The sequence below is a fragment of the Astyanax mexicanus genome, chromosome 2 (assembly GCF_023375975.1).
Source record: "Astyanax mexicanus isolate ESR-SI-001 chromosome 2, AstMex3_surface, whole genome shotgun sequence".
In the NCBI taxonomy this organism is placed as follows: domain Eukaryota; kingdom Metazoa; phylum Chordata; class Actinopteri; order Characiformes; family Acestrorhamphidae; genus Astyanax; species Astyanax mexicanus.
The window spans coordinates 6,478,834-6,492,154 of NC_064409.1; the positions used below are offsets into that span (position 1 = coordinate 6,478,834).

General features: G+C 38.8%; 1 protein-coding gene across 1 annotated transcript; it reads right to left on the reverse strand.

Annotated features, from left to right (window-relative positions):
- Positions 1-455: 455 nt before the first annotated feature.
- Positions 456-13,096, reverse strand: kics2 (KICSTOR subunit 2). Its single transcript, XM_022671828.2, has 3 exons — positions 12,314-13,096; positions 10,881-11,169; positions 456-2,738 (listed from the first exon to the last, which is right to left on the reverse strand). Exons 1-3 carry the CDS (start codon positions 12,552-12,554, stop codon positions 1,919-1,921), a joined length of 1,350 nt encoding a protein of 449 aa, XP_022527549.2. The 5' UTR covers positions 12,555-13,096; the 3' UTR covers positions 456-1,918.
- Between the last annotated feature and the right edge of the window lie 225 nt (positions 13,097-13,321).

Sequence of the window (13,321 nt, forward strand, 5' to 3'; positions counted from 1 at the left end):
CTAACAACAGATGGCATAGAAATGGTTTAAAACTAGGTTTACCTGTAAAAAACAAACAAAAAAATTGGTGTTTAGATGCTTTGGGTGAATCAATGATTGAAAACATTGTTTCCAAGCCTATGCGTTCATATCACGTGCTGACCTCGTATACACACAGCCGCAGAGAAACTCACACAGTGAGCTCAGGCCCGGGACTGAATGTTTAGAAAATGAGAAGTGTTGTTTTCAGATGTTTTAGATTAAAAAGATAAAAATTTCTGTATGTAAAATTGCAATTACTTCATTTTGAAAATCAAATTAAAACTGTCATTCGAATTAACCGAATTAATCATGAAAATTGTGCAGCACTAAGTCAATCCATTCTAATCAATCAATACTAGTCCTGAGTCCAAGTCCTGATATTTAAAATTACCTGTTGAGGAACTACCAAATCAGGAAGAAACACGATATCACACTTTGAAAATGACAATTTATTTAAACCATTAAAATACATAACTAACAGCAGTACAGAATGAATTGTAAATAAAATCAAACATTGAGCTGTTAAAATGGTTTGTGCATTGCACATTAAAAAAAAAAAAGTATAAGGCAACATGTAATAGACTTCATAGCAGCAGGACAGATCAGTCCAGTCACAGCAAGACTATTAGGAGAAAAGGCAAACTTCATGTGCGAAAGTCCAGTTTAAAAAAAAAAAAGAAAAAAACTTAGTGGAGGAGAGGGCGTTTTTGGTCTGGTTTTAATTGGTCACATCATTTCACAGTATGAGAAAATTATCTGCATGGGTGCTGGACCCCTGGTGTTTAAGAGTTTTAAAAATGATATAAAAAAGTTTCAGCATTAGGCAGAGCGTGACAGAAATTCTATTTTAGGTGGGACAATCCATAAGGGGGTTATTCATTTCTTCAGATCAGTTTAGTTCAGTTTCCAGCTAAATATGGTCATCTTTCTGCTCAAACACACTTTTAAAACCACTATTTTAACTGTGAATAAGAATGAATAAGGGCTAAATCAGGTGTGTGTGATTTACACCAACATAACTTTGGGTTGGTTCCTTGAAAATAGATTAAGCCTACACTGAAAAAAATGTTAATTTAGAGTAAAATTTACTTAAAAAAAAAAGTTTCGCAACGTTTTGCATTTGTTTTTTTTTTAAGTAAATTTAATTTTAACTTTTAATTTAATTTTTAGATTTAACTTCAACTCGGTTTCAAGACTTAAATGTTACATAGAGTAAATAAGTGAACTGAACTTCAGTCAATCCTTTCTTCTACTAAACTTTACTTCATTTATTTTTGCTAAATCAATCCTTTCTTTTAATAAACTTGACATAATTTCTGCATCCAATATTATTTTTAGTATACTAAAAGACTGAATTATATGCCATCCATGTGTGAGACAGTGTAATGTGTGTTTTAACTAAAAATATTTACATTTTAGAAATTATAATTTATTATGTATCATAAATTATTTGAGTAATATTGTATAAATTAAGTAATTAAGTAAAGGGTAATAAAATAAAGGATTTATTCAAAACAAAAATAAATTCAGTAAAGTTTACTAAAAGAAAGGATTGACTGAAGTTCAGTTCACTTATTTACTCTATGTAACATTTAAGTCTTGAAACCGAGTTGAAGTTACTAAAATTGATCTAAAATTAAATTTACTTAAAAAAAGCAAATGCAGAAAATTGTGAAACTTTTTTTCAAGTAAATTTTACTCATCATTTTTTTCAGTGTAGTCCTTGTCCACAAAGCAGTTCTAAGATGCAGTTTTAGTTAGGCATGTTTCCAGGTTTCCAGGCAATTGGGCCACTTCAGGTTTTGGCCATTAGGACCCTTCTGCAGGTGCTGCTACCACCACAGGTAGCACAGTTTTGGGACTGTCTGTTGAACATGCTCTGCTCGACATGGTCAGTTCAGCCTTTAGAACCTGGTTTGAGTGTGCTGAAAGGTTTGTTGTTCCTGAGTGACGTGGAAATCTCCTGCAGGAAAGCCACCACATTAGAGTCCTTCTCCGACTTCCTCCCATCAAAGATCACCACTATAGTAAAGTGGGGTTCTGGTCTGGCCAGGAAATAGGTGCTCTGGACCTTGTCGTCGTAGAAGTGCATGACCTTGTCCAGTGAATTCAGTTCGGCGGCGCGATCGCTCATGATCATGATGACGTTGGGCCAGTGCGTGAGAGGCCTCTCCCCTCCAGGAAGCGACACAACAGCCGGGAACTGGTCCACTCCTTTGGGTGCCTCGCGGTACGAGTGTGGGTGGTGGTAGCCGTGGCCCTGGAAGCTCTCGGAGCCGCGGTTGTCAAAGACCAAAGACACGCTGGAGGCGTCATGCTTGCGGATGAAGGCCGACACTTTGCCGAAGTAGTCTGGCGAGGTGCGGGCGGTCAGGGCCTTCATCTCGGCCGATGGCGCCTGCCGGCTCAGCGCCTCGTGGAAGTAGAAGGTGAATTTAGCCAGAAGTGCTCCTTGCAGACGCTGCAACCACAGGTACAGGTGTGGAGGTTGTGCAGCCCGCTGTGATTGGCCACCGAACAAGTGCTTGCGGGTCTCACGCTGCCGCTCAAAGGCCTGGCCCCATGCTTGCAGCTTGGAGTGAGCACCGTGCAGGTTAAGGAGTGAGGGCAGGAAGTGCCACTCTGAGATCTGGGCCTGGCAACGCAGGAGCTGCGTCAGAACATCCACCTCCACCTGGAAACTACCCTCTAGTCGGCTCAGGATTGGGTGGTGGAACCTGTGGCATAGAGACATAGAGAAATAAAAATTACAGTTACCATTAAAGCAGCATCTCAAGCTTGGAATATGATGATTTTACCTTGTTACTGATGTCGTGGTATGTTTTTCTAAACATAAATTGCTAAAAACAAATACTGCCGTGAAAAGGTTACTACCAGACCGGACGAGATTAGTTTCTGTGAAAAATATTTCACACTTCTATTCAGTGATAAAACTCTTGCATACAGACTGCAAATGAAAAAAGCTTTTTGGCTTTCTCGGTCACATGAGATCACATTCAGTAGCTCCTCCATTTCCACTCGCTGTTGTGTTTACATGGATCTCCGTGGGAACGAGCACCCAAGGTGTAATTCCAAATAGCTATTTTATTAAACGCGAGGTGACAAAACTGATGTGAGATGCGAGTCTAGACGGGTCTAAAATTACTTTTCATGACCACAAAGTTTAGAGAAAAACAGTAGATAATTCAGCCTGTAATTTTCACAGAGGATGTCTGTGGGGGAGAGAGAGAGAAAAAAAAAAAAAAAAAAAAAAGCATACATGGTTGTTCCAGACGGGAATAAAATCACAGAGGACCTCCCATAAAAGAGAAAATTCCCAGGACCCCCTTAGAAACTAATCCAAACCGTACTTGGGTTCTGCAGCAGGATAATGATCTGAATCACACCAGTCCAGAATGGCTTAAAAAAAATAAATGAAGGTTTTGGAGTGGCTATAGTTTGATTATAGTTTGTGTTATAGAACATAAAAAAAATGGCCATTGGTCTAATGTCTACTAAATATAATTAAAGGCATACACACAAAATGCATTTCATATTGCCCATCCCTCCCCAGCAGCAACTAACATCATTCCACATTCATTCCATCAACAAACCAAACTCTGCGCTTCTGTGGTTCCTCTCACTGAGCTCCTGTCAGGGTTCTTTCACTGTGACAAAGCAATTTCCTCTTCTGTTGTGCAATGAAACATGCAACACGGTCCTGCATTAATAGTTATGGGAAACATCTCATCCTAAATTCAGCGTGCTCACTTGCCCTCTTCTCTCTCCTCCCACTGAAAATGTGTGTAACAAAAATAATTCATTTACATCAATGAGTCATTAGCTTCTTCACATGCAACTGGATTGATGATGGTAGAGTCTGACCACTGCACAAAGCAGCTCTTCTCCATCCAGCACATCCCAAAGATTCTCAATGAGGTTAAGATCTGGACTCTGTGGTGAACTCTCTCAATCCATGTGTGAAAATGATGATCTCATGCTTCCTGAACCCTGAACTCTTTCACACTTCCAGCACCATGAATCCTGACATTGTTCATCTTAGAATATGGTCGTGGTCATCAGGGAAGAAAAAATTAATTAATTGATGGCATAACCTGGTCTATATTCAGTATATTTAGGTAGTCAGCTGACCATATTCTTTCTGCACATACTGTTGCTGAACCTAAACCTGCAGACCAACTGCATCAACCAACCAACCCCACATCATTTACTTACTTAAATCCAGCAAATCAACAACAAGTCAACAAGTCTCTACAGCCCCCCCATTATCTATTGTTAAATCAGAAGCAGTTCCCAAAGTACCTGAAATTCACTAAAACTCAATGAGCGAATCTCTCAACCAAAATGAACAGATCTGCTGCACCCAGACATTTTGGATTTCAGCTATCCAACCATGCAGAGTAAACCGCACTGGGCACGGTTTCATTTTCACAGCGTTCCAGACTGGATCCAACTGGGTCCAGACAGGAACGGCCCTGGAACAGTCACTGCTAAGCCCTGCAGTAGAATCGTGGTTAAAATGGCCGTCAAATATCAGCACAAAATGGACGTCGAGAACCATGACTGAGGTGATTTTGGGGGTTCTAACCCAGGAAACGCCATTCCAGCAGATGGCGTGGACAAAATGGCATGTAAATCTAGTCAGCAGCCCCTCGTTCTGCCTAAAATGCATGTGTGAGGTTGAGGTTGTAGTGCCAGCATGCTTCTCTGGGTTCATTAGTGCTGGAGACTGGAGTCATGAATACAGCACTCTTATAGCTCATTACATCACCTCTGTATTCAGCAGCAGCGTGTGAATTTTTCACCCCTGACTGAACATTAATTACACGTCTTAGCGAGAGGGAGAAAGTGAGCGAGGGGGCGCGAGAGCGAGGCGGCAAAGGAGAGAAAAGAAGAAGAAACTAGAATTGGAGAGAATCACGAGAGACACTGAGAGAGAGAGAGAGAGAGAGAGAAACTAATAGCTGTTTTAACCGCACAAGCAGAGCCGGCTTTGTTGTGTCTGCAGGTCAGTGGGGGTTTGATGGAGAAGTCCACTCTCTCCACATTTCAAGGTCACGCTTCTCCAAACAGCCTTCAAACGCCGTCAAACAGCAGAGCTCCCCGCTACCTGATTAACTGATCAGATAACGCGGCAAAGATCAGGTCCCGCTCCCTCCGTCTTCCTCCAGTGATTACTCACGGCTTGGCATCTTTCCTCGCCATCTCTCCCTCCATCATTCTTCCTTTCCTTCCTCTCTCTCTCTCTCTCTCTCTCTCTCTCTCTATCTATCTATCTATCTATCTATCTGGCTCTATCCATTGCTGCCTCCCTTCAGCAGGAGTGCAGAGTTCACCTTGAGCTGGCAGTGGGAGAGCTCAAAGCTGCACAAGCCATTTGTCAGGTAGTGAACTCGTACAGCTGTACCGCAACACACTGTAATGCTGCACACTACAGTGCAGACAGGCTTACGGCCTTCACGCTTTTTCAAGTGCAGGTAATGTGTCCTGTGTCCTGTAGATGAGGTCAGGAAAGCAACAAATAGGTGGTTAAATTGATAAAAGCTCATTGTGATGCTTTACTGACTTGTCCTAAGAAAAAGTGCTCTTTTATTATTGACACAGGACCATGCTCAAATAATCTGTGTAGCACTGCATAGCCATGTTCAGTTATAATCGAGTGAAATCCTATAATATACAGCTCTGAAAAAAACTAAAAGACCACATAAGATTCTGAATCAGTTTATCTGATTTTGTTATAGTAAAATGATCATTGTTGTTTTATTCTATAAACTACAGACAACATTTCTCCCAAATTCCAAATAAAAATATTGTCATTTAGAGCATCTTTCCTTTTCAGAAAATGAAAAATAGCTGAAATAACAAAAAAGATGCTTTTAAGAGCTTTAAAGACCTCAAATAGTGCAAGAAAAAGAGTTCAGAAATCAATATTTGGTGGAATAACCCTGGTTTTTAATCACAGTTTTCATGCATCTTGGCATCATTTTCTCCTCCACCAGTCTTACACACTGCTTTTGGATAACTTGGATAACAAATGCTGCTTTACTCCTGGTGAAAAATTAAAGCAGTTCAGTTTGGTTTGATGGCTTGTGATCATCCATCTTCCTCTTAATTATTTTCCAGAGTTTTTTTTATTTATTTGGTAAAATCAAAGAAACTCATAATTTTAAGTGGTCTCTTATTTTTTCATCAGAGTTGTAGCTTTACTGTAACTCTCCACAAGCTTCAATTACTTCCAATTAGGGCTGGGCAATATTGATCAAAAACTATATCTCGATATCTTTTTCTGAATTGCGATATACAGTATATATCTCAATATTTTTTCATCCTATAAGGTAATATCAAAAAGATACTTTTGAGACAAAGCTACATGTTCCAAATTTTATATTGGTACTTTTATAATTCAGTGCCGTATCCTGTATATTAGAGTAGCCTAGCAGTTCAACAATTCCTCAAATTAAATCTGTTTTTAGCCTAAAGTAGCCTAAAAACAAGGGATATATAAAAAATGACATGGTGTCAGGTCTATTCTCATACAAATGTGAAGGAGCTGATTGGTCAGTTCCCACCTCCAATGACTGTTCTATATCTCTCAGCTTGTCCAGAAATGCAGGTATGCCTGTTGTTATTGAAGGAAGGCTAAAGGCACAGAGATTTCCCAGATAGTAGATGAAGCCCAAGAGCTTGAAATTTCAATTCTCCTGTTATGCAGCAGACTGGACAACAGCAGTTACGAAGTGAAAGCAAAAATATGGCTGGGTGCTCCTATACAACTTTTAACCTTGCCCAATCCTATGTAAGTAAGCTGAGCAAAAACGATAATAGGCATCCATTCACAATTTACAATTTATTTTCTGGGAATTATTTAATACTAGACTACATGAGAGCAAGCCCTCCTTTATTACAGCTTGTTTGTGTTTTTTCAGTGAGAGCTCAGCTGTGTAAAGTAAAGCACCAGTAGACCCAGCAGTGAGCTCCTGTGTTAATTAGTGTGACTGGCAACAACGGCACCCATGCGCAGATTTCTGTGCCTCTTGACTCCAGGCGTGTGTAGAAAATACTCTCTCACAACTCGTGACTGGTGTAAAAAAGCCAGAGCAGAGAGCTCTGCTTCACTGCTGTGCTGTGTGTTTTTTTTTTTTTTAAAGAGACTGATATCACGCAGTAGCTACACCAATGTTTCATTTAATTCTCCCAATGTAAAGATAAAGGCCTGCTCCCTTCAAACTCTTGGTAATATTGTTCAAAAATATTTGTATAAAGTACAGAAACATCAATGCCAATACCATATTTTAATCATATCTTTTTACTTTAAAACAAAAGTCACATTTTAATATTTAAAAAAGCACTCAGAACCATCTCAAGGTCCACACTGAGCCTGAGCCACACTGAGTTAAATGTCTGTGTGCTTTATGACTGAAGAGCCGGGTAACGTACAGAAATTACACATCATATCAAACAGAACTTTGATTACACTATCTGATCAGCACAGTGGCATTAACAGTAACAATCAGCACATATTGCCATTTAGCATCCAGATGTTAGCATTTTGGCTAATGTGCTATTGCAGGCTTCATAATAATACTAACATCTATTAGCCGTGGTACTCAAGCTGAGAATGTGCATCTACACCCTCCTAGTGTTGGGGCATACTAGTATAATGAGAGTTCCTATAAACGGAGATTGGGTTATTAGCCATCCAAATTGATAACTTGAGCAAAAATAGAAATACATTTTTACAAAAAAAAAAAAAAACAGAAATCTATATGATTTAAAGCTGAAGTCTATAAGTTTTGGGATTTGGGGGATTTAGGTCCCTCTCTGGTGAGAATGGGTAATTGCACCGAGCATGCGGAAGAATAATTTTAAACTGGGTGGGTGTGATGCGGTCTCCTCTTCTGAAGTCTCCATTGCTCCACCAGCTGCTCACATTCAGTAAAACTGAGCTGGATCCTCTTTTAAAAGCTGTATGTGTGACATAAGTATGTAAAGAGGCGTGACGTGGCCAGAAGAAGGCCCACAAAAAAAACAACCTAACACCCCAGTTTTTAGAATAAAATATTTGGCTTAGCAGGGATGGTCGTTCCAGCACACTGATACAATTAAACACAATATTTTATCCATATTCTTCTCCACTCAGAAATGCTCCTGTTTTCAGTTTAGAAACAGAATAATATGGACTGCCACTTTCAAATAAGTGAAACTTGCTTACTTGTTACTATTCAGGTACTGCAGGTAAAACACTGGATGTTAATTGAAGGATCTCTATAAATATTTTTTAATTACTAGATATGCAGCTCAGTAGTTTAGAAGTAGTGAAAGAACATTATTATTAAAAAGGCACAGCTTAGTATAATTTCAAACTGTCCAAAAAGGCCACAAGGAAAGATTATTTGATGCTACTTAATTTGTTACAGTTATAGACAAACCATAGAACACCACTTGCCTTAACTTTTTCAAGGAAATTATTAAAATATATAAGTATATTTGCACTGAATCACCATTTAAAATGTATCTACTCACCAATTAACATGAATTAAAACAAATATACTGTTACAGTTTTTTCTAAACAACACATTAATGTTTAATGCTTTCTGAGCCAGGTTATCATCTACAGCACATGATCAAATAGCACAGAAAGCTCAACACTAAAGTCAGAGGAAAGCCTGTGCACCATGACCGCAAGTAGAGAGAGAGGAGAGAAACTCCTCCCATGGGAGGAAGTGATGGATACTGCCAGTGAAAATACAGACCGTCTGCATATCTCTCTGAAACTGCTTTTACTCTCTGTCTTTTTAAGGCTATCTATAACTACAGAGAATTATAATCTTACCATAAGATCACATGCATTCAGACTCTTAAAACAGCTTATATTGTGTGCAATACTGTTCCCTTATTCAATACTGTAAGATACCACAAACAAAGTTCATTAGACATTGGGCACTGACCTTAGTAAGAAGGGATGCACCAAAATGGTCTACTCACATACATCCAATGAAATAAAGCATTTAGTTTTATTTATCATGCTCTGTATCTGAATACAATCTCTTCATAAACAGGCTGATTTCCAGCTGAACGATACAAGCTGCACAGGGCTATGATATTAGTAATGTCCGTTGAGCTAAACTGGCTCTACATTTGTTTGTTTATAAAACAGCAGTGTTGAGGTAAATGAATGACTAAAATAGCACTGCAACGGTAAATTCATAATTACAATAAAACTGTTCAAATAGAATTTATCAAGCAGTCTTTGTTTAATTTAAAAACAGAAGGCAATTTTTATATAGTATTTTTTCATGTCTAGAGATATTCATGTCCTCATAAAAATTACAGCTGTTCAGTATGAGAGACATACACTCAAGGGCCTGAGTTTGAGTTTGAGTGTGATGTAAACAGTGTGCAGAGAGCAGTGTAGGATACCAGATGGAGAGGTAAAGCTCTGTTAGTAAACCCTGAAGTCTTAATTTAGTTGTAAACAGTAAAATATCCTCATCCAAAGAACAGTTTCAAAAAATTACAAAAAGTGATACAGAGTGATTAGGTGAGCTTCATACACACGCACAACAGCCTAGGGTCACTCTTTCCCCAAAGAACACTGTTGTGTACAACATGCATACAGGGCATTTAAAAAATAGTTAATGTTTACCCAGTTGTTCCTTAATAAATTAGGGGAAAAAACACTATATATGAAGCAAAAAATTATAATAATCATTTATTTAAAGACAAGATAAACATTGAATAGATAATAGGAGGGTTAACCAATTCTGACTACTAGTACAGTCACTGATACTAGCCATCTATCTGCTTTCTTTGACAATCAGTAACAGAAGGAAATGGTTAAGAGCCCAGCCTAAGTTAATCTCAACTTTAATCTATTATAAATAAATTAACAGAAGTATATATTCCTAGTTTTTATTTTTAAAAATCCTGAATTTCGTAAGCATACGCCTTTATACATTCAAAAATGACAAGATTTACAACCAAAATAATGGTTACTGTATTTTTAGCACTATAAGGCGTGCCATATTAAAAGGCACATTATTAATAAATTAATATTTCCTGGTCTATTTTCATGCATAAGAAGCACTGGATTAAAAGGCGTATTATGTGACACTAGTAAGGAACAGGGGTCTCGCCATATTTTCCTTCTATTTCTGATTCTATTTCAAATATAATTTAAGTAAACTAAACTGTAATACTTTAAAAGAAAAAAAAGCCAATGAGTGCTCAATGTTAATCTACACAGATTTCTCTCCTAAAAAATGTTTATTTGAGTGAGTAAAGCGCTTTCCTTTATTTACAGTAAGCTTAGATTTCCAATATTTTGTCAAAGGATGAGGGCTGGCCACAGTTAACAAGCACTTAGCCAGCCCCCGGTTAGCAGCTAATGCTACTCAACAGCGCTACACTGAGGAACCCTATGATTCATCCTATGTAGCTTGTTTTAACACAGCAAACACGCAGACAACAATATCTTTACCTCTGAACGGCAAAAGAGTTAGCGAATAATGCTAATGCTGCTCCAGCAGTGCAAGCTGGGGTTCGCAGCAGGCTACATGCCAATAATACTCACCTCTGAACAGCGAAAAAAAGCTAGTGCTTAGCGTGTTTAGCGGCTAATGCTAATACTGCTCTAGTCTTGATGCATCAAGCTAAACTGAAACTCCTGTATAACTCTGTACTTCAGCAGAGTGGCTTTACTGCTCCTTAATACCTAACTGGTAAAATTCATACACAAGGTGCACCGGATTATAAGGCGGACAGAAGGTTTTATGGGAGAATTAAAGGATTTTAAGTGCACCTTATAGTGCAAAAAATACAGTACATAATCCCTTTAACACACACACACAACTACTGACCTGGAACTGTACTTCTGCATGATGCTCTCCAGCGTGCTCACCAGCTCCTCAGAGTTGACAGTTTTCTGGCTGCCGAGAGTGTGCATCTTCTCATAGAGGTCGGCCACCTCCATCCTGGCCTGCGTGAAGTGGCACAGCTGCTCAGACAGATGGGACAGCAGCTCTTCCAGGTACGGACTGGAGCCTCCAGGGGGATGACGACCCATGGATACTACCTTCTTCAGCTCATTGTGTAAAGACGTGTAAATGGTCCTGATGGAATCCTTCCTACTAAAGAATGACTGACCACCTTAAAAAACAATGAGAAAAGAACATGGATAAAGCAATCGGAAGCCTTCCACCTTAAGACTCACAATAGTAATTCAATGAATAAAACACAAGGGATGCTGATAAAGTGATGTTCCGGTGCGTTTTGATCACAGCTCTCTGGCGCCATCTGCTGTACAAAATCACAAAAAAAGCTGTGACTCTCAACAGCTTGAGTTTTCTAAATTTCCTTGTGTCTACTTATGATATTTGTAAATGGTCAAAGAGCTTACTTTTTACTCCACTAGCTACTTTAGCTACATGACATCAGTCATTACTTTTGGCTGTCACTATAATAATAATAATAATAATAATAATAATAATAATAAACTCTAATGTAGGTATAAAGGAAAAATGTCAAGCCTTATTTACTGAAAAAATAAGATATTTTACCTTGTCTATCTGTACTTTAATTTAACTTAAATTAAAAACAAAATTAAATTGTTTTGTGTGCTTCATCCACCCAATGTTATTTGTCACTTTGTAACTATTTAACTCAAATCTGAGTTCAGTGTTGTTACTAAGAAAGGCCTGTTTTGGTCAATCAAAAGAAAAGAAAGTGACATTGGATATTTTGTTTTATTATGATACTGTTGTTGATACTGAGAACATGTACTAGTGTATCTAAAAAAACTAATATCTTTGAAAAGTTATTTTATTTCAGTAATTCAGTTCAAAATGTGGAACTCCTATTATATAGATGTATTACACACAGAGTGATGTATTTTAAGCGTTTGTTTATTTTATTGTTGATTATTATGTCTAAAGAAAACCCAAAAATCAGTGTCTCAAAAAAAGAAAAAAAAAAAAAACAGAACATAATATAAGACCAATTTGTACTTTTGGCACTTTGGCACCAAGTCTCTCTAAAACATCACAGATGGTGGAAACTTCACACTAGACCTCAAGCAGTTTGGACTGTGTCTATCTCTCCACTCTTTCTCCAGACTCTCTGCTCCCTTGATTTACGGATTTTATTTTCCAGCAGCACTTGGCACACTGCACAAACTACCAAAGGTACCAATTGCCTCTACGTCATAATCATAATCATTGTACTGAATTACTGAAATACAGTAACTTGAAAAAAACATACATTCATATGTGGTGGATCTCAGGTTAAATCTTACCCAGTTTCTGCCCGAGGAAGGTCATGTTATGGTAGGCTTTCTCCGCCGCGGCCAGGTGGGCCAGGGCGGCCAGCAGCGAGGCCCAGATCGCCCCGGCGCTCTTGCTGCTGTCCTTCTCCTTCTCTACGTAATCTTTAGCCCTGTCGAAGGAGAACATGCCGAGCTGCGTGAAGAAGCTCTCCAGGATGGCCCTCTCCTTCGGCACGGGCCGAAGCTCCTCGTCGCGCAGGGCCTCGGTCATGCTGTCTGCAGCCTGCGGGCCGCAGTGAGAGATCAGCGGGGCGGCATCAGCCTCCACCGCGGCCTCAGCTCCAGTAAACCCAGCCAGTCAGCTAACCTAGCTAACTAACCCGCTAACATTCAGCATTAACCCTCCGACAGGTTACAGCGCTACTCCAGGACTAGCTAACTAACATGCTTACAGCGAAGCGTTACACAATGATTAAATAAGAGTAATATAAGACATATAAATCAACATTAGCTTCAATTCTGTGATTCCTCCACCATCATTACACTCTCCCATGACAACAGTACGGCGAGAGAAAAGGGACAACGCCAGTCAAACACGTTACGCTTCAACTCCTCAATCGTGCGTGTCTATCGTTTTTTTCTCATTGTTTCAAGACATATTTCAGACAAAAAGTGCAAAAACGCTATCCTTTTTTGCCCAAATTTGATTCTAAAACCGAGCATTTTGAAAGCTCACTCGTTTTATAAGTTTTATAGGCTAGCTAGAGGTGGGTAACCCAGGTCCAGAGAGTAAAAATACATCCCAGGGTTTTGGACTAAAACCCTGGGATGGACTTTTACTTTCTGGACCTGGGTTACCCACCTTCCCTAAAAACTCCAGTTACAGGCATCGGATTTTTTTTTTTTCAGGTCCACAAAATAGTACACATTCTACATCTCTATATGTGTATTTTGGATATATGCGATTTTTTTTACTAGTATTTTAGACAAAAAGTTATTGTAAAAGTGAGCATTTTAAAAGCTCACACTTTAAGTTTT

Coding starts and splice junctions, on each gene's coding strand:
- kics2 (XM_022671828.2), bottom strand. CDS start 12,554: ATGACCGAGGCCCTGCGCGACGAGGAGCTTCGGCCCGTGCCGAAGGAG. Junction 11,170..12,313: donor CTTCCTCGGGCAGAAACTGG/GTAAGATTTAAC, acceptor TTGTTTTTTAAG/GTGGTCAGTCATTCTTTAGT. Junction 2,739..10,880: donor ATGCAGAAGTACAGTTCCAG/GTCAGTAGTTGT, acceptor TCTATGCCACAG/GTTCCACCACCCAATCCTGA.